Source organism: Amblyomma americanum, chromosome 1 (assembly GCF_052857255.1).
Source record: "Amblyomma americanum isolate KBUSLIRL-KWMA chromosome 1, ASM5285725v1, whole genome shotgun sequence".
NCBI lineage: Eukaryota > Metazoa > Arthropoda > Arachnida > Ixodida > Ixodidae > Amblyomma > Amblyomma americanum.
In genome coordinates, this window is record NC_135497.1 from 167,807,659 (window position 1) to 167,829,578 (window position 21,920).

Below are 21,920 nucleotides of genomic sequence, written 5' to 3' on the forward strand. Positions count from 1 at the left end.
TTCCCCAGGTGGTCGAAATTATTCCGGAGCTCTCCACTAAGACACCTTTTTCTTCCTTTCTTCTCTCAGTCCCTCCTTTATCCCTTTCCTTACTGCGTGGTTCAGGTGTCCCTGAGATATGAGACAGATACTGCGCCATTTCCTTTCCCCAAATACCAATTTTCAATTTTCAACACAAAGCTGGTGCTTGGGGCGATCCCACCATCTCTTTCCTTTCTAGAAGCTTGTACTTTCAACTTGCGCTGTGTTTTCTTTGTGAGTTGAGGTACGCGGAGCGGCCGCGGCCACCCGTTTCTTCAGGGGGGCGTGTGCGCTCGGCGCTAGCTCTACATGTACAACTCTTGAAAGGAGTGGATGTGTCTGTGAGTGTGAGCAGCCCTACTTTTGCATTCTTCTTTCAAACATTCACAAGGATGGTTCTGCCATCTGTTGTAACCTTCTAGAAGATTTTTTAAAAATTTTTGCCATGTCTGTTACGTTGCATCTAGTGTAGGGAGCACGCACTGCTGCCTTTGTGTGGCCTCACTTGTCACTATCAGCGGCAAGCGATCTAAATTGCACTCTTTGATCTCTCTCTTCCATCTTTCTTTCATAAGTTAAGCCACTGTGTTCAATCCCTGATATTGTAGAAAAAAACCCAACACTGGGTGTGCGTCTCTCTCGAAAAAACCCACCAGTGAAACAGTGAAAAAAAGAGAGAGAAGTTTATCTGAGGTAAAATAAATTTCCAACCACGCGCCATGGTGGCTGAGTAATTTTGGTGTTTGACTGCTGAGCCAAACGCTCAGGGCTCGAATCCTGGCTGTGACAGCTGCATTTTGATGTAGGTGAAATGGCAAAAAATACCCATGAGCTATGTGACATCAGTGCACATTAAACATCCCCAGGTAGTCAAATTGTCAGTGTTAATAATGCTTGTAGTCTATGTGAATCTTCTGAGGTTTGGTGATGTTATTTGCTTATGCAGAGGTAGAAGAGCCTGCAGGGGCCCCCCGGCCTGGGGAGTCTGAAACATGGGCATCCGACCTTGACACAAGCCAAGTGTCAGTATCTAGCCTTCCTGAGGATGAGCGGACAGAACCTACATTATCAAGCAGCGCCACCACTGCCACGGCTGATGCGGAAGCTCTCTCTGGACCCCTTGCTCGCACCCAGGTGGAAGAGAAAGGTAGGCTGTTGCTCAAAGAAGCGTGGCATGGGTGCAGATGACAGCCTCGCAGTTTTGCTTCTTGATCTGCTGGCTGCACATTGGGGGGGGGGGGTGGGGGGGGGGGGGGGGGGGTGAGCGGGGAAGCAGATAGTGGTGTGATAATTAACTCTTAAGTGTAGCAATCCTACCTATACATTCAGCCTGGTGTTTGGAAGGCCAGACATACTATGCTGTGACAAAGCTATAGAGGTATCTGTACTAATGACTTGGCTCATATAGCCCTGGTTATGTATCATGAAATATAGGTTAGTTATAATTTTGTAAACTTCTTATGGGCAGAGGCAATAAGCATGTTATCATTAATTTTTCTACAAATTAACACATCTCATGCACTTTAAAACATTCTGCTGTTGCTTCCACCATGACTATGAAGGACTGGTCGTTCAATCTCAAAAAGCACACTTTTGAAAATTGCTTAATTGTCTTCCCATGAGCACCTTGCATAGGAGCTATGAAAGAACTAAATTTCCTTGTGGCCTGGGCATGTAGCCTTGAAATGAATGGGGAAGTTTGCACTTGCTTGTTGCAACCAGTGCACTGAACTTCTCACTTCCTGGCTGCAGGCTAAAGCTGCTGGAAAATTGAATTTTTTATGCTTCCCATGTTCTGCAAACTCTTGCACCTGCCCTAACTAAAGTATCTTATTATTATTAGAAGCTTTTTGTGACTGTAAAATGCAGTTAATTTTGTTCTTTTGGTATTCTTGCCTGTAACAGTGCAAAGAAAAACATTCTAATTTTTACAAGAGTGCTTAGTGCTGGTATTCAATTTTGTCATTGTTTGTTTCACCAAATCAATTAATGTGCTCACTGCTGAAAATTCCATGATTTTCAGCAGTGAGCACATTAATTTCATGAAAGCAATGTTTCCGACAATGAAATGATAATAAAAAGCTGAGATCATGCCAATTTATTTTACTAGTAATATTAATCTCGGAAAGCTTCTTTATATGGTGTTACTGCCAGATTTTGCTGTAACTACCACCATTTGCCAGTGAGTATGATTCAGGTCTTGCATAACTAGGGCAGTCCTTAATCATTTCAATTCAGTCTTGCTTTAAACCTATTACAAATTAAAAGCTGCAGACTGGGGTGCAGTCATTGAAGCTATGGGTTCCTAATTTTACAAACAGTTGTGTATGTTCACTGTGCTTTAAAATTCTAATGGCCTTAGCATTACATAGATAAATGCTATGGCGTTGTTTTTCAACTGCTTTTCGTATCTGCACGCTGTGCCTAGTGCTAGTGCATGGCTGCAAAATGTGTTCCTTATTTGCATGGAGCCTTGTGCCTGTCAGTGGTGTTAATGATACTGCTGTAGGAGATGCAGTGTAATAGCTGCATGAAAGGAATACAGTAGACTCCCATTGAGACGAACTTGAAGGGATCAAAGATACTCGTTCATCTTGTCAGAAGTTTTGTTTATCAGATGTGCCACTAAAAATGATGTGTGAGCTTGCCATGCATGTCCAAATGTCTGTGTTATGAGAACAATAAATGAAATGGCCTCATTTATTGCACTGTGCATGAGAAAAATCAATGGAGCGAGTATATTAGTGGCGTAGTCAGAGGTAGACATGGCCAATAGTAGTGGTAGGATAGTAGTCTCACATGATCCCATTGGGAGACTACGCCGTTTTTTTTTTTACAGCCTTTTCCTTTTCTGCAGCAAGTGCAGTGTTGTCTTTTCTGTCTTTTGCTTTTCCTGCGGCTTTGAGTCTGCCCTTCTGGCTAGCTCGGGAGCAGAGCCTTCAAGATTAAATGGAACTGAGATCTGACCGTCACGGGTATCCGCACTGCTCACATCACCTGCCTCAGGCAGACGCAAAGGGGCATGGTGCAACACTGCGCTTGCTGAAAATTAGATCCTCTCTATATAAGTCCCAAGTCCAAAGTGGGCACAACCTCTTCCTGACATCTTAGTGCCTTTTCGTTTACTGGGGGCGAAATGCGGCAGGGGATGCTTGCAACCTTTGTATCTGGCAGTGTCAGGTCTCTCATCTGTGCGCACATTGCCTGCCGCAGTCACCTCAGGCAGGCACAGAAAAGGCGTCATTCCCTCAGCCTTCATTTGGCGAAAATACCTCTCGCTGTGTGTCCTCAGCCTCCACCCCACCCATTACCTATGCAGTGACGCAATGAAAATGCAACGGTGAAAGCAGATTCAAAGACTTGATAGGAAGGTGATCAATGTAAAAGTGAAAATGTTAAAGTGAAATGTAAAACCAATACTGCTAATGCAGATTTGTCGCATCACATGGTATGATGACCCGTCAAATTTTTTTCTGTTGTTTTGGTTGCTTTCTTGCTTCGAGAATTTCATGCAGACTATTCGAGTACTAGTGGTGTGTAGGTAGTCCCGATTGTTTGTAGCCACTGTGAAAGTTTGTTTTAACCAAGAAGCACATTCGAAGGGCTTCATATTAAGTGTTTTTTTTTTTTTTTAGTCCATAGAAAACCAATCGGACGTTCTCACATTGATTGTTCATTGTATCTGAGAATGTAGCTTACCTGCGTTCGTTTTAATGTGAGTCTACTGTAGCACACCTTGTTAACTTACACAGCAGTTCTTGCGAGGAAAAGGAGCTTTTCTGGACCCAGTTATTCTTTCTTTGTGCTTGCTTGCAAGAATTTGCTACTTTTGAAGCTGTGTGCATCTGCATGGCTAAGAATAAACATCAAGGATGATTTAAATATTTTGGAAATGACTTTGTGAAAGAAATATGGTGAATCAGTGGTGTTCTTTTTATCTTCTTCATAATGGCATCAGGAGATTTGGATGAAAGTCTGTGTTAGGAAATCTTTCTATTGTGCCATCTTTCTAGACAGAAAAATGTCTCATACGTTTCCTTATGAAGGAGCAATGCTCGTGGAAGATTTTTATTTTTACATCAGAAACACCAGGGTCCTTTTGAAAATCAAGTTTGATATCGGGTTAACCTTAGGTATAGATGTCTTAAGTAAGGTCTAGTTCATGAGTGTTGAAAACTTGGATGTTTATGAAAGTTAAATGTTGGAAACTTTGTTAATAAGTATTTGTCATTAGAGAGCATTACTTCTATAGTCATACCATTTACTGGACACATGCACAATATGCAAGAAGCACTGGTGAATGAATGCAGAGCCCCAGGCCATTGGAAATATTTCAGCAGCAACTATACTGACAAGCACAAGTCCTCAAAACTTATAAGCTTCCCGTTGACTTAAACCCCCGTATTCAGCTAATTGTTATAAACACTGAGAATTCTTTTTGCTCAGTGGGATTCCAGACATTATTATGCAGTAATAGCTTCAACAAAATGGCTAGCGAACTGAGACAATTTTCTTTTGTTTTAGGTTCTGGGTAAAAAACTTACTTGGGAGCAAAGATATCCACTTTCTCTTTACTATAGCAGAGTGTGTACAGCTTGAGCGTGGTTAGGCAAATTTATTCTTCTCCGAAGAATGTTCTGTATGTCCTGTGTGTCGTAGGCAAGAGATGCTATTGACGGAAAAGAAGGTCACTGAAGCTGGTAAAAGGATTTGGGTGAGGGAACGCGTAAGCCTACACTAATCCAATAACTCAATTTTGTGGAGAGGGGAAACCTGGTTGTGTGGGCCTGGACTACATGCATGACAACCTCCCGAGTTAGACACCTTGCTGCATTTCTTGCAACACGACCTAGCTTGATTTTCAGCTCAACTTCTTCTGACACAGGTGAGGTTGAGAATGGTGATTGTATCCGCAAAATATGCTACTTTGAATTGCTATTTCAGGTTGTATAGTTTTCCTCACTTTTAGTTTACTCAACATGCCTTTTGTTGAAGGATCAAACTTCAATGGTCCTTCTTTGTTTTATTTATCAGTCTAATACTGTGCTTGTAATGAAAGTTGGCATTAGTTTACTTGGGAGCTTTTAATGTACTATATAATAAAAAAAAGAGAGAGAGGTATATATCCAGGTTGAGCTTGTTAAGTGTTGTTTTTGCATCTGGCAACCATAATTTGACAATTTATGACCTAGTTAACATGCTTTTCTTAAAAGTAAGTTAACAAGGCTTTTAACAGTAACCTCTTCCAGTGTGTTGATATATATACTGGAATTTTTCAGTGCACTTTGTCCCTTAAAGAAGTACTGACACCTTGTACTCCTAATCTGTGATTGTTTTGAGTTCCTTTTATTTCTTGAGTATTGTAGAGTGCCACATGCTGTGTGGGCTTATTTTTCTGGTTGCATTCTTTTATATGGGTACTTTGCAGTTACTGTGCTTACTGAGTGTCAGCATAACCTTTACTCTGACATTCATGTAAGTAGAATGTTGTAACTCTATTCTGAAAATTTGTGTATGTGGTTATATTAGTATATTGTTCTGATTGAATAATAGCATGAGCTATGGTAATGATCTTGACTGCTATGTCACATAAGTTGTCAAAATTGGCTTTTGCTTCCTGTTGGATGCATAGTGCTGGCTAGAGTGGGATGAAAAATAGTTGTGACAATTACAAATATACTAAGCAAAAATTTATACTGCTAAGAAATGTAGAAGTTGTACCTGAACCATTCTTAAAGAATCCTTTCGTACTAATATTTTCTTTTTATACATGTCAAAGTTTCTCTTTACATATTTTTTTCATATGGTGTAATAATGTGCATTAATAGTGTAGTTTATGAAGTCGGTACATAATCTACTGTGATAATGGCATTCCATCTCTTATATAGAATAATATTGCCACATGCCTAACGCGCCACGCGGCCTCCACGCTTAGTCGAAACGACGACGAAGCGGTGGTTGGCTCTCGAGGCGCTCTGGCTCTCTGACCTGGACCCGACACCTACCTGCAGTGCTCCTCAGGTCGTGGCCTTATGCGCAAAGGGCCAAGTACCAAGTTCTATGATTTTTGAATACTAAAATGTGCATCTGGTAATTTATGAAATGTTAATATGTTTTAGTTTGTTTATTTGACTAAATTTGATTGCTCTGATTCACTTCTGCCCTTCCCTGAGTTGAAATTTGTGTTGCACTGACCACAAAGTGGCTCGAGTCATCATTAGCTCATCCTTTGAGCAGCAGCACAGCTGTTTGAACATAATAGAACATATCCTACACAGGAGCAGAGAAAAGCTAGGTGGGATGCCTGAACCTGCAGTGCACATTAATACATATTGAAAAAAATTGTGATCTCATTTCTTGCAGTTAGTTTTTAGAATGGTCTGGGAAGTCAAAAGTAATCGGTGATATTAGTGAATAAGTGCATTTGGTACATCAGTCACTTGTTATATTGCTGAAGGAAAAGCATTAAACTTGCAAGTGAGTTATTTCTGACTACATTGCACATATTACGCTGTGTATATGTTACACATTACTGTGTACATATTATAGTGCAGCTTAAAAATTGAGATCAGCACAGCACTGTACATTTTATGTAGGCTACTATAAGGTGGTAGATAAAAATAGCTGACAGTATTGCAGAAATTAGCTGTTAATTGTTGTTCATACCTCCCCAGTGTAATTTGATAGGCAAGTGATGCTTGTTCATCATTGATTACTATAGCTTAGCCTACTGTTCTGCCGCCCTGTCATTGTGGCATGACATTGTGCTTGGCACTAGCGGCCAGGGGTTGAAATTATCACTGTGTGGGCTCGTGTCTTTCTGCAGGCAGTCTGTGTAATCTGACCTTTCTTGAGCTCACTTATACTGACATGTTGTTTATGAGACCTAATCGTAATTATCAGACCTGCAAGAGATTAGAATTGAAAGTCGGCTGTGTAGATAGGCTCATAGCATATGCATTGTTAGCTGCACTGCCTTCATATGGTAATACCGACATTCAAACCTGAATGAAACACAGACGGTGCGTGTCAACAAAACAAAATATATTATGTGTTTACTTTATGCTGTAGTATACAACTAGCCTGATTCATGCTTCTGGGTAAAAGGCCTACCGAAGTACATAGTCATAAACCAGTTCTAAACGAATATCTCACAGCAGAGTAGAAAATTATGGCATATGGCATATGCATGTTCGTGTTTCATCCCAGTCAGATCGTACATTTCTTGCTTGCTTTGGTGGGCTTGGATATTAATGGTCGTCAATTGTTGCTGGTGGTTTTGTTGTTATGATTAAAATTTAACAACAGAGAAACAAAGCATGGACAAAAGCCTGAGGCGGCATCATCTTCATGGAATCAGTTCAAGAAAGATGTAGTGAATATAAAGAAAGATGCTTAAATAAGATGCTTAAATTTTTCTGAGCATATGTTGCAGTGCTTTTGACGTGCAGAAGGTTAGGCCTTGCTTAAGCTTATTTTGATTCGTGTTACACAACAGTTGGAAGATATCATTGCGAGTTAATGGTACCCCAAGTGAGGTCTAAACTAAAAGAGAATGTGCATGGGTAGGGCAGATAATATGGTGAGCAGATAATTGATGGTCCCTGAAGGTAATGGTGTGGATTCCAATGGAAGGCAAACATAGCAGGGGGTGCCACAGAGCCAGGTGGATAGATGAGATCGGGAAGTTCATGGAGCTACGGTGGCCACAGTTGGCACAGGGCAAGGTTAAATTGAAGATCAATGGGAAGAGGTCTTTATCCTGCAATGGCAGTAGACTTAGATAATGACGGCAATGGCAATGGCTAGGATGATGCCATTTATGATGAATAGGTGGAATCTATTTCCTATATGTTGCAGTTTTGTTAATTGTGGTAATTCTAAATGAAAATGATGTGCTTCAGTTAAGAACATGTGAGCCCTACTTTAAAGACACCTTTGTGCTATATTAAATATTAAGCGTTTAATATGTAGACTTTGCTTAAATCTAATAAACCTAGCATCTGTAGTGAAAAACTGGAAAACCTCAATATGGCTTTGACCACAATTTTGAACGTTATGTTTTTGTAGCTTGGATGTTGTACTGCTCTATGAGCCTCTGCATGTATCTGCGAAGTTTTTTTTTTTTATGTCAGAATTGTTTGACTTGTGTTACATTTGGCATCATTGTGCCTATATTCTGTTTCATACAAAGCAGGCAACGCTGTGAAGGCTGTGGAAGTAGTGCATCTGTGAAACCATATTACTCCTCTACATATCGTTCATTCATCTCGAAACCTCGATGAATGCTTGGACTAAAACAGTGAGCGGTGTAAAATAAAGTGGTAACATTTAAAATTGCAGTCGAAGCTGTGAGGCACTCGGTGTTCATTTCATTTCATTTCATTTCATTTATTTCTCCTTAAGGGCCCGAGGGCATTACATAAGGGCCGTTTGACTGTAATTTTCACTGTGTGTGAACTACTTTTTAGGCGCAGATTGAGCAAGAGCAATTCGCCCTACCAGCCGCATATCATGCCACTACATGTAGTTCTTACTTCTGTAACAAGAGGTTAAGTGAACTCCAGGTGGTGCCAGTCACGACACTTAAGGTTTGTCGCAGCAAAATATGCCTGGGTTCGTTTTGGTTTTATGGCGAACTACTTTTGGGTGCAGACTTAGCCTGCACGAACAGGCGCGCTAGCTTTGGCAGCATTGACTGCTATATATGAAACGGTGTATAGCTATAGCTTATGTTAGAATTCATCGTGAGCAAGTCTGGCTGAACTGCTCTTAACCAGATATGCTCTTATTTACTCAGACATATTGAACAAAATCCTATTTCATCATTTTATTTTTGTAGGTGCAGTGTAGGAATAATTTACTTACCATGAACCATCCTATATAGTCACATCAGGCTTGCACTTTTTTCGTTGATGGTCACGATGTGTGGCTCTTAGCACGAAATAACATCGCATTCAGTATTATCCTTTTTAACAAAAGTGCGAACGCTGCGCACAGGTCTATATTTGGCTTATAACTCTGCAGAAATCTTGTACTGCTGCCTCTGCATGCACAACAGTATTCCTGCAAATATAATCATGCAGATGTTGGGGACTAGCTGTGCCCTTTTTTATGAACTTTTTTTTTTTTGGCTCTGTGAGCTCATGTCAACATTGGCTTCCCAGTAATGATAGTCATATGTAAACGTAAAGCTCAAAATGTTTGAAGCATTTGCATGTTGTCAGCAACTAGCCGCAACAAAATATCTAAAGAAAACACTAAGCAAGCGGCGTCCATATGTTGGCTGCTTTATGACCTTGTGCATAACGGCCGGTCAGTTTGACTGCTGGAGCCTCCCGGTTTGCAGAGGCGTGTAAAGTAATGGAGTTATACCTCAAAATGCACAACTCTGATACTTAATCTGTTAATTTTCCCCTTTTTCTGAGTATAACTCCCATTCACAGCCAACTAATTGTGGTGTGTATATTAAAGAATACTGACTTTTATTGGTTAAAACCGAATTTCGAAAACTGAATTCTGTGTATGTTTTCTTTTTTTCGGTTTAGACTGAAAAGTTCAACCCCTGTATTAGCTTTATGCAAATTTTGATCTTTCAGCAGCATTTTTTTCCACACACACTAACTTAAATGGAATTTTTATCCCTAAAATCTGCCTTTTGCTCAGTCAGTCTGCGCATTTGCCATGCCCTATCAGCATATGATGGAAACAGTCATGCCTGGTTGACGTGGTTTCTTGCCACTGTCATAGTCAGCTTGTAGGAAACCATGAAAATGAGAGTGTCGCCAGCACATATGCACACACATTTAACAGGGGTCGCCATGTGAGTAATGAAGACAGTAATGTGATGAGGCAAAGTCGAGCCCACTTATAACGAACATGAGCGTCACGCGGCATCCGTTCGTTATATCCCGAAGTTCGCAGTAAGTGGACCACAGCTTTAAAGACAGTTGTTTGTCAAAGCACAAAATTTTTTCTTTGAGAAAAAGTCCGTAATGGACATCTGTTTTTGCAGCGCAGATCCGATGAGGGAGGTTTCCAGTTTATTTAAAGCAGAAGCGTGCTCTTCGCCAAGGCCCTTGGTATAGACAAGTTGTCTGAGGCTCTCTATGTAGCCCATTGCTACAGGCGCGCTTATGGGTGCTGGCTCCGAAGTTTCGTCCTCATCTGATTCCTCCGCGCCACTCTCTTCCCTCACTCAGAAACGATGCCCTCGTCCGTGCACAGTTCCGCGGTGTCAGCGTCGTCATCGACAGAAATAAAATCACTCCAACCAATGTCATGACCCCCCATGTCGGAGTCGACGACGCGCTACCACAAATCGCCGCCGGGCTAGTCATCTTCCGATGCATCAGGCTCGGCATTAGACACTGTGTCAATGAAGCCGGCCTTGCGGAAGCAGTTCTGCTCGCCAGTGGCCGTCACCTTCGCCCAGGCCATTTTCATCATCTCTACCGCTGAATAAAATGGAAATGGGCATGGTGTTCCCGTCCGTCATCCCAAAATACAACCAGGGCCCGAGATTTGAACGAAGCCAACGAAACGTCCACACCGCAACAAGAGCGACAAAAGCGCGTGATGGGGTAGATGCACAATGTGCACAGGCGGCAATCAAGCCAATCAAGCTAAAGCTACAGACGCACAGCGCCAGCGGAGAGACTAATGAGGGGCGTCCGTGATCATCAGTGCAGCCACCTCTTGGCTTCGACGGAAGGCCACGTGCGGATTTGCAAGACAGTGAGGAGAGGGGAGCGGAGTTGCGAGGAGGGGTGGGAGGGCAATCTTGGAAGGTGCGTCGGCGGGGAAAGGGTAGCTCACTTGACAGCAGCACGAAACGGGGTGGGCAGTTCGCCTGCAATGAGGCTCAGGAAAACATACCGCGCGCCGGGCGCACAAAGGGATCGGAGGCAGGTTATCTCGCATTGTGGCATCGGGTTTACGCCGTCCGTTGCTGTAACCGATCAGCAGGGCTTAATGGCGTTCGTTATACGTGTGATTTTGTGCCATTGAAAAAATGGATATTTTGACGGTCGCGCAGGTTTCTTTCGTTATAAGCGAAATTTCGTCTTAAGTGGGGCCGTTATATGTGGGCTCGACTTAATATGAAAAAAGCTGAAGGGATCATATGTTGTTAAGTGACACAGTACCAAGGGTACAACAACAGTAGGGTAGTAGATGACGCACTGCACAAATGGCAGCATTCGTGAACATTCAGCGCGGCTGTTCTGTGCTACAATATTCTGGAATAGGGAACAGTCCTGTTAAACTGTCAGTTGTTACATATATATTCTCATAACTGAGTGGGCTATCGCCGTGACTGATTTCACACCTACAATTTTTGTGAGGTTCTATCTGAAATCAAGTGGCTGTACTTTACACAATGACAAGCACCAGAACAGGATGCTGCTTACAACAGGGTTTGTTTCTTTTTGACACCTGAATACAGAGCATGGGCTGTGAGATGCTGCTGCTATTCTTACCAAGCTGTAGTGCTCTTGGTGAACACATCTCAATCTCACCTTACTGTGTGCCCCATGATGAGTCCATTAATGCTGGTGGTGCATTTCAGGAAAAGTTGACACGTTAGTTTCGGTAACAATTCTTTCCCTCTTTCTGTGCCTCCCACTTTATGAAGGGTGCCTAAACAGGTGCCTGCCTCCCAGCATTCCTTGAGCAGGCCGGTAATCAATCATGCTGCTTGCTTCTCCGCTGTTAATGTCTGTGTTTTTATCTAGCTTGCTCTTCGTTTTCTTCCTTTCTCAATATTCTATTTGCATACTACTCCAAACAAGCAGTTGTCAGTCAGCTTCCTCAGTCAGCAGCACTATTATAAAAAACAAGAACTGCGCAAAAAAGTCCTGTAAACATGATGACCAAGAATGCACTCCGCTTTTTTGGTCAGACTAAGGTTATCGGACGAGTGAGGGAAAATAAAGAACGCGAAATTCTTCAAGACTTGGAAACCGCGAGATTAGGGCCTGACAAATATGTCAGCGAGGCGTCCATCCATTTGTACTGCAGAAGATGATTACATTTTTTTTCATTTTCGTTTTTTCTTTGGCTTTGTGGGGTTGGTGCGCATGTGCTTTGTTGTTGAAGGAAGGAGGTGTTGGTGCAATAAACCAGTTGTTAGTCTGCGCTCGTCCTATGTGCTTCTTCTCTCTTGTCCCATCCTTTCTTGCGCAGTTCTTGGTTTTTGTAATGTTTTGCCAACTAGCCCCTTACCACACACTTACCACACTCTGCTGTGATGCCAGCCATTTTGTTCTCATGGCTCCCATGTAGTGATAAAAGCTCCCATGTAGTGATAAGAAAGGCAGATTGTGCTGTTGAGCAGTTAGTACTGGAAGCTCTGGTTTTGCCTCTGTTATTGGCAGCAAAGAAAGCTTCTGACATCCCACTTGTGAAACTTTCCATAAGCGGTGTGCGTTTGAAAAATAAATGCTGCGATTCACAGTCTTATACGGGGCCTATAAATTGTCGTGCCATCAGTCAGGAGAGAAATTGCTTCTGAGCAGTTTTTTTTTGCCAGCAAAGTGATCTCAGGCAGTTTTTATTGCTAGGTGGCTTAATTTAGGTTTTTCTTTTGGCATTTTTTTTGTAAAATTGTATTCAGTGATTTTAAGGAAAGCAGCTGTTGCAGTGGTGAGAATCAGGCCTTCGCTGAATAACTGTTGGTTCAGTTTGGCGAGCAAAATACTGGAGTTTGTTTATGCAGGCAGCAAGAGGTTTGACATCTCACCCTAAAATGATCTTGGTATGCAATTTGTGTTCCCCATCAACATGCCTAAATAAAAAATAAGTGCATGTGTCCTTTCTGTGGAGAGAAAGAATGGGCAGCCTTGTTTTCAACCTAAGAACCTGCACTTGCATTAGTGGTGTGCTAGCTGTCATGCATGCTGCAATATCCTGCAGAACTTTATCGTAACGTCTTTTTTTTTAAAGGCTGTTTCAGATAAACGACTTGGGGGCACATCTTTTATTTCATCAGTAAATTATGTGTAACAAAAAGTCTTTTCACAAAGTCGTTTGTTTCTGAACATGCAGCTGTCGTTCATTTAAGTGTAGATTGAGCTTTGTGGAGTGACTGACATAACCATGTTTGGTTGCACGTATAACCTGTGAGATTTGCTTCTTCTCACTTCTAATGTGTGCTATGGGCGTGTGACATAACATCGATGGATCCACCCTCTGAGATGGAAATGGCATTAACATGGATGAGCTGCTTTCATCAGTATGGGTAAGCCACTCAGTTTCATCAGAAGCAACAATGTACCAATGGTGAGCAACGAAGGCAGATCCAGTCTTCCTGCTGCCATCATGTACAGACATCATGGCATGCACTTCAAAAATGAGTCTGGGGGACCAGCATGTCTTATTGACTGTTTGTTTGCTTGAACTGGCAGAGTCAAGAGCTGAGGAAAGCTCCTTGGAAGAAAACAAGATCTGGAACACTGTTCATCAAGAATGTTGCTGCGCTGAAGAATTCATTTTTGCCTGTGTGAAGCGGAAGAGGGTATCACCTGGTGGTCACTGTGGCAGTTTTGGATCTTCTGTTGACCTGTGCAGTGTTGAAGATGCATTTGAAGAAAGACCGAAATATGAAGAAGTGCTGTCAGATGCTGCTGTCATTTCATGCCCAGAAAGTATGATTCTTAAGCTGTTGAAAGTATCAGCAGCTGCTGCAAACACATCTGGGGACACTTTTGCACTGAACTCAGTTGGTATTCTTGAAAATATGTCACAGCAAAGCAGCAGTATAAATGGCTGTATGAAGTATGCATTAATGTTGTTTAGTAACCAGAATGTGTCATTAAGAACCTTTCATGGAAAAAAAAAGCAGCCAGGTATATATTCAGGCTCATTTTCAAGGTCTAGATTAAATAAAGAAGAACTTGTTTTTGTGCCTCATATAGAAATACAGTCACATGAATGCTTCGAATTTTTTAGGCATCTCCCAAAACCTTTTTTCTTTGTGATTGAAGAAATAGGTGAAGACAAAATATTGTGCATTAAGACACCAAATTGTGATTGTCAAGTTCTAAGGAGTTCACAGAAAGAGGGTAATCAGTTAGGTGGAAGACTAGATAACAGAAATTTAACATTTAATGTTGAGGACATTAGTGTCCTTCAGGTGCCGGGTATATTTTTGACACATTGCCTTGAACTCGCTGCAGAGCAGAGTAACTTATCACAGGAGCACATCTGCAGTGATGAAGCATTTGGAGGGAAGTTAGGTACTTTATTTGGAAGTGATTTGCCAAAGGAGCGAACTCACAATAAATCTGCCACATGTGATGCTATGGCATCAGATTGCTTCACTGCAGATAATGATGTGTGCTGCTTACACCATATGAGCCAGTTTATTGAATTCAGCAAAGACTTGAGGCTGCGCTTAAAAGAGAAATGTAGGGGTGGAATACAGCATCTTGAATGCACTGCTCCTAATGATGCTTCTAGTTCTCCTGTGGACTTGAAGCAGGTTACCAGTGAAGTTATGGGGGCAAGTTCTGGTGACCAGTTTGCTTTTGAGAGCTTTGAGGGATTTCTGTCGTATGACACTGATGAAAGGCAGTGCCCTTTGCAGTTTCCAGTAGGGGTCAGTGCAGAAGGGTCTCCTAGCTCATGTGGCAGCTTGGAAAAGAAGCAGCATGAAACTGCCCACAACAAGCATGCTCTTGCTTCTCATCACAGTGGCTGCGTACAGTGGACTACAAAAGAGCCGAAGAGTGATGAAGATAGAGTTTTCAGATGCGCATCAGAATTGGTGTTTGACTCAGATTGGAGTGAAGAGACAGGAGAGAACCTCTCCAACAGAGCTTCTTCAAATGGGACTACAAAAGAAGATATTGCTGAAGGAATTTTATTGGAATTGAGAAGCTTGTCTCACTCACTGCTTGATGTGTTTGACATCATTCAGCGAACTCCTCCGCTTTCCAAAAAGGCATTGTCTCTCCCGAGAGAAGTTCTTTCCGAGCATAGAGTACTGCATGCTTCTACATCAAGTCTAGAATCTTGCCCGTTGGCACAGTCTGAATGCTTTCGCATCAATGAAGATAGTGCTAATGGGACAAAAAAAAAGCGAAAAAAGAAAAAGAAATGTTCTGTGTAAAGTTAGTACTCGAGCTACTTTGGCAGTAAATCATCTGTCCATTAAGCTGAGGGCAGACATATAGATTTTATTACATTCTAAATTGAATATCTATGGCTATACTAATTATGATTTTTTGTGAAAGTTTACTCTGCCGTTTTCTTCGTGGCATTTACTTTTGGTGACAGTTTATGTATAGAAAAAACAAGGCATGGTTCAGAAGCAGTATTGGAAAACTCCTTTGCTCTGAGATGTAATATTCGTGGTAGAGTGGTCTTTAGCAGTAATATTAACTAATTCATTGTTAGCTAAGGTTTTCATTTCAGGCCGTAGCCACCTTTCAATGCAGGTAATTTAATTTGAATATTAAACAAGAGTATTTTAATTGACCTTGGCCTGTAGCTAAAACGCTGCCACGGCGGCTGAGATTGAACCCAGGTCCCCCGTCTGAATGCAGGAAATTTTTGAAGGTTTGGTAGTACAGTAAAAAGTTATTGAATATTTAGCATTAAATAATAAGAATTTACATAAGTTGGCTCTTATTGTTTTCACAAAACATTATAACAAACTGCCAAAGCATTTTGCATCATCTTAGTGAACCAGCACATCACTATAGCAGCGAAGAAAAAAAGTCGAGTTTCTTTTTAATGCTTCAGAAAGATGCTGTATGTGTGAATGTCTTCTTGTGAAAGCTTGAGAGCTCAGTTGCTTAGTTATTTACAATGGCTGCAGCCATGAGAAGGCAGGTTTGTAAGCAAGGTTATAGTACAGGCAGATGTGACATTGTGCTCTTAGATGTGTTGAAAGGGATAAACAGCAGGCAGTGGGTATTTTTAAACCGTGGTAATACCAGTAGTTTTATAATAAGGGAGTAATTACTCATTGGCATCCACCCAAGCACAGCGATGCCAAGGAGTAATTACTGCCTTATTACAAACCTACTCCGCCTTGGGGGATTCCCCTAAACATTTGACAAACCAGTAGTTTTAACTAATGCAGAAAGTCCTTTTGTGTCGAGTATCATTCGCAGAACTTTCACTGAGAAATGGGAAGCTGCTGCTCAATACAGCAATGCCCGTTGTTTTTTGTGCATTCTGTTTGCTCTACTTTCTCTTGACTATTTCTATGCATATCAGTGTGCTTTTTCACCTGTGGGATTGCAGTGCTCAAGACTGATGATAGTAACTTGTTTTGAGTTAAGGTGAACATCTTGTGTAATTTTGTGTAGAGATGATTTATATTAAACTGCTAATTTTTAATTTCCACAACTTGTATGACATTTCATTGAATATGTTTGTATTGTTAGTTTTGACTCCACATACTAAATAATGGTGTGTTAAGGCATGCATTACGAGGTGTAAGCCCTTAAAGTAACCTATGTATCTCTGCACGCATGTGCAATTCTGTCTTTTGCACTGCTTCTGTACTCTGTTGGCAACTTTCCAGCACTTGCAGTAGTGCACGTCACGCATTGCCTCTTCATGACCTTTTTATCTTGTTTTTTTGTGCGCCGACAAACATATCTGTGAAAAGTGAAATTGGTACATAGTTGGAGGGTAGAGGTGTCACGAAGGCTACATCTCTCTTTTTAGATGCTTCAAAAGCAAAGCAGCCATGTTAATGCCTAACATGCCTGCTCAATTTTCTAGGACCTACTCAGTTGTGGGATCCAGTGTTGTACAGCGTTTCCCATATTTTTCATCTTGGACTTATTATCCGTGCGTAGCTTATTTTGGCCAGAGTTTGCTGAAGTTCTAGGCTGGATAACTTTCTGTAGTTCTTTTATTTGTTTATTTCAATACTCTCAATGCCTCTAGGACATTACAAAGAGGAATAGGAATTATACCATATTATGTTTGCTGGCATTCATGTAGCCTTTCTGCAAACTGAGTAGCAGAGAGATGAATGAAATGTTTGTTAAGTTTTCAAGTGTCAAATATGCAGGGTGGTCCAATTGAAATGCTAACAGAAAGAGTCATGTGACCAGCAGATTGGAAAGCAATAAAAAATAAACTCTTGCATACTTTGGTAAAAATTGTGACGATGATTTGTCAAAAGTGATTACAAGCCCTATCTATTTATTTTCTATCAGTCATTATTTTTTATTTTTGTTTGTGTTTGAATTGTCCCATTTTCATTTCATTTACCTTGATTCTACTTGCCTTCATTGATATGTTGCCACCATTTTGCGCATTTACACGTACATACTGTTGCAAAGAAATCCAAGAATATAAAAGCTGAAGATATGTTGGTTATGCAAGCTTTATAACAGCTTAGCATTTTTTGAACTATATGTTTTGACCACTCTGTGTTGTTGAACTAGAGCCAGAAAGTTATAAATGTACACGTGTGCACACACCCTTAGTGGATTTGTGTTAATTTGTACTTCCCTTTAATTCACATAGATGTGAAGATTTGGTCGGCCTGTTAAGTTTTCAGTGTTTGTCAAAGCCTCTGGTTTGAAAAAAAATTTCAGTTTATTCATACTTTTCATTTTCTTCTGCAGCATTTCTGCCTCAAGAAAACGGCTTGCAGAGGCAATTGTGTTCAGAAAAAGATATTCTTGAGATGATAAATAAATAGAATGAGGGATTAATTCAATATTAAGGCATCAGCCAACACTTTCAATACGGAAGAAATCTGTAGCGCTAGCCTAATTGCCATAATAGAGATTTATTTATTTATTTATGGTTTATGAGGTTTAATGCCCAAAAGTGACTCAGGCTATGAGGGATGTTGTAGTGGAGGGCTCCGGATAATTTCGACCACCCGAGGTTCTTTAACATGCTCTGACATCGCACAGTACATGGGCCTCTAGCATTTCACCTCCATCAAAATGCGACCGCCGCGACCAGAATCGAACCCGCGTCTTTCGTGTCAGCATCCGAACACCATAACCACTGAGCCGCCACAGCGGCTATTTATTGATTTTTTTTTTTTCGCCATACTGCCAACCCTAGAGGTGTTATAACAGGAGCGGATGAACAGACAGACATTAGCATTTATTTTCAATGCTCTTTCTGGCTGCTGTTTAGAGCCAGACAAAAAACAGAGTGGCTTGGAACATATACAGAGGCGACAACTTCATCAATACTAAGTAAAACAAAGGACTGCTTTCTCGGCAAGGTCAACAAATTTCTCAAAATTTGTCTGTGCAGTAAGTAATACAGGGATGCAGTTCGTTCCATTCGCGTAAAGATTGTGGAAAATAGGAGAACAGGAAATAATTATTAGTATAGGAATATTCTTCTTATCTATTTGGGTGCATCTGTAGTCTGGCGAGTGCATTTAAAGTTTATGAAGGCTGAGTAGTTTAGCTTAAATCAGTTATGGAGTAGTAGATACAAACACATCAAACGCTGTAGTTTCGCTCGACTAGGAAGAGTATGAAGGCCTGCATATTGTAAAAGTTTAGTGGGTAAATCAGTCCGCTTGTAACAGTTTAGAGAAAATGCATAGCTTTTCTTGGAATCATTTCGAACATGTCAATGTTATTTTTCATATGCGGAAATATTTGCAGATCCTAAAATTGGCCAAATAAGTGTTATGTAAGCAAGGTGTTTAATTTCAAATCCCAGTGCAAGACTGTCCTAAGAGAAAGCAGCTTCTGCATTGCTTTGCTGGTTACCTTTTACACTTTCGCTTTTCAGGCTAAGTCAGAAGGAATGATGATTCCCAGATAATGATATTTTTCAATGTTGTGTGACAACGTGGTCAGCCACAGCTACAAGATCGTTTAATGTAATCTGATATCCTTGTTTCTTATGGTCCTTCCCGGAACATAACCTTGTGAGGAAAACATAAAACAAAAAATATCTTTTATTCAAAAGGAGTTCTAGGTGTGATCAACAAGGGTGAATAATTACTGGTTAACTATGGAAGCATGAAGTGTATGAGAGGATTTTGAGTAATATCTGTTGGTACCTAGATCCTCCCAAGGGGAAGTGGTGTAAATAGGAGTATGTGGGAAATGCTGAAAATGTGCTTTGTATGCGTATGTGTTCACATTGCAATTCATCATTTTGGCTTGAGCTGCAAGTATAAAATAATTACTCAAGCTATTTGAATTAGTTTGAGTTGATCTTGTATGTGCGCTTGTCCATGACGTGTGCATGTGTGCACATGCATGTGCAGTGGACTGTAAATAAGACAAACCTGAACTGAATTTTCTGATAATTGAACCTTTCGAGGACCATTGTTTTGTGTCCCAAAGAGGTAGTGCAAAAGAAAGCTGAGTAACACAAATCATTCATCCTGCGCTCACTATTTGATGAGACCTCTTGCAGTGCGAAGAGAGGATAAGTAAGCAGGGTTGTATGCACAAATGGTCATCGAGCTCAACAGAGGAATGCTAAATTGCAAGTGGCCTTGCATGTGACTTGTGCATACCCGCCAGCTGTCTTGAATTGCCTCGGAGACTCCCAAATTTCGACTGACCCTCCCAATTGTACAAGCGCGCTTTTGTTTCTCTCAAAAATTATCTTCAGTATTGTTGAAAATAATTTTTTTCTCAAAAAGCCAACGTGACTGCAGGTACTACATCCACTGACAAGTTTTTGGACTTCCGAAATTATGACTTATTTGAGCTCTTATGGTGAGCTGCCAGCTTTCCTGAGGGACTAATGCATGTTTCTAACCAATTTCTAGAAAGCAAAGTGTGCAGGTTTGGTTTTTGCAACATAAACAGCTTGTTTTGTTTCTGGCACTGATCATTTGGTGTGGGAGATGCCATGTATGTTAAATTTTCACTTGGTTTAGAGTGTTTCTGTGAGTTAATATCGCTCATTTCTGGGCCGTTTGCCCATTTCTTGATGATTGTTGGAACGTGTAGTGGATAAGTGAAAGGCAGGCGGAGTGGGTCAGACATTAAAGGCATGATAGCCTCCAAAAATCGTCAGCGTCCTCACAATGGACAAGAGAAACGATGTAGTGCGTGGCCTGTGATACCATTTGCACTGCTAAAGATAAGCATTGTTGAAAATGGCAAGTTTACACGCATGCTCTCTGCAAGTCTGGTGCTCATTTTCTAGCTCTGTTTATTTGAAAAATTATGAAGTCCGTGGTTCTGTCATACGTAGCAAAGACGGCAACACTCGTGGGTGGCCCGCGTTGCGTGCTCCGTTCGTGACGGTATGAAAGAACCATTGGAAAGAGTTCGCCTTTCAGAATCAGTCTGCTGTAAGTTGTCATGGCTACCTGCGAATCTTGCGAACGAATTATCTCTTGACACTCGCTGCCATTTCTACCTCATGCAAGATAAGGCTCTGGAAAGAAAATTCATCCTCGATTTACTTCGTTAAACTAAATGTGATGAGGTGCGCAAGCAGGATATGTATGGACCCTTTGCATAGGTTATGTACGACGGTTTTACAGACAATGTAAGCAGCAGCTGGTTCGATGTGGCTTCTGCCTTTCCACTTGGATGCAGCTGCAGTGAAATCAATTTACCTCCTTTCCACTAGGCCACAGCAGGCATGCTACCCTCTGTTCCACTTCGCTGCAGCTGGAGTGTACAGGTTTCCTCCTTTCTACATGGCTGCAGCTGCCACGAAACCAGTTTTCCTCCTTCACCAGGGCACCACCAGGCTTCACTAGGACACACAACGGCTTTTGCGCCAGTGACCCACCTAGTGCTAGCTTACGAAAAGCAAATGGGGATTTTCTACTCTCGGTTTTGCCATCTGAAACCCAGCGCTTGTCACCATCTCTTTGTCTTCCCTCTCCCACTTTCATTTCTCTCTCCTCAGAAAGTGTAGCGGGTTTTTTCTATCTCCACTTTGCCATCCTTGGCAGGTGGCAGCTGGAGACTTCACCAGGGCACGTAACGGATTTTTCGATAGTGACCCACCTAGTGCTGGCGCACTCACCTACCAACCATGATAGGTGGCACTTAGCAGGTGGAGGCTTCACCTGCAGAGAGGGCAGCTTTTTCACTAGAGAGGCATGTCGTGCTAGCACACTAAAATGAAAACGGGCACTGGAGGCCACTTGGGTGTAACTTAGCAATGCAAAACTTCTGCCGGTGAAGAGCCACATGTGAAGGCTTGCATGGCAAAGCCACTCTTCAAATCCAAGTCGGCAGGTTCAGCTGTTGCCACCCTCGCTCTCGTGATCTTCCGAATTTTGACATTGGCAGGTTGGCAGGTATGCTTGTAACTGGCACATGCTGCTCTTTCAGCTAAAACAGTTTCTTTAGGAACATAAGGGCTGTGAACAGTGTTATGTTAGTACTGGGGTAATGTTCATGTGTGTGACTAATGATAAGTTTTCACAGTAAAGGCTAGAACTTATATCAACTGTATGGGTGACTGTAGGTACTCTGTGGGATTTCGCAATATTTATCTTTTAGCGCTTTATTAATATTTTCTGGAAAATTCATTCTAATTTGTGTTTGACTTGTTCTTGGCTTCCTAATGATGCCTGTATGTTTTTACATAACCAACACTTCAGGTAATTCTGGTAAAGGGATACTGAAGTGAAGTTGAAAATTACTCACAAGTTTGCTGAAATTTCACTCAGAGGGTATGATTATGTGAATTTTCGGTGTCAATTTCGTGTTATTTCATGGATTACTTGATCTTTGAAATTTTTTGAGGGCATTGCAATCCCTGCACATGAGACGCATGAGCGCTGTCACACGTGCTGTGGTCAGGCAGCATTCAGCTATCCAGCGACAGTTAGTTTTGAGTTTACAGCATGAGTATTACTTCCGTAGAAATGCACCTGCATTTATCAGAGCCAATGCAAAGCATGAGAAAAGTGGCCAAGTGGTGGACACACTAATTCTGCCCGGCAGCCTTGAATGCTT

At 41.5% G+C, this 21,920-nt stretch overlaps 1 protein-coding gene across 35 annotated transcripts in view; it reads left to right on the top strand.

Annotated features, from left to right (window-relative positions):
- Positions 1-21,920, top strand: part of LOC144114148 (uncharacterized) — a 306,774-nt gene that overhangs the window by 256,285 nt on the left and 28,569 nt on the right. For all 35 annotated transcript variants that reach the window (XM_077647687.1, XM_077647674.1, XM_077647686.1 and 32 more), the window contains one exon: positions 968-1,168. In XM_077647687.1, the coding sequence (XP_077503813.1) occupies positions 968-1,168 (201 nt within the window). The remainder of the gene's footprint in view (positions 1-967; positions 1,169-21,920) is intronic.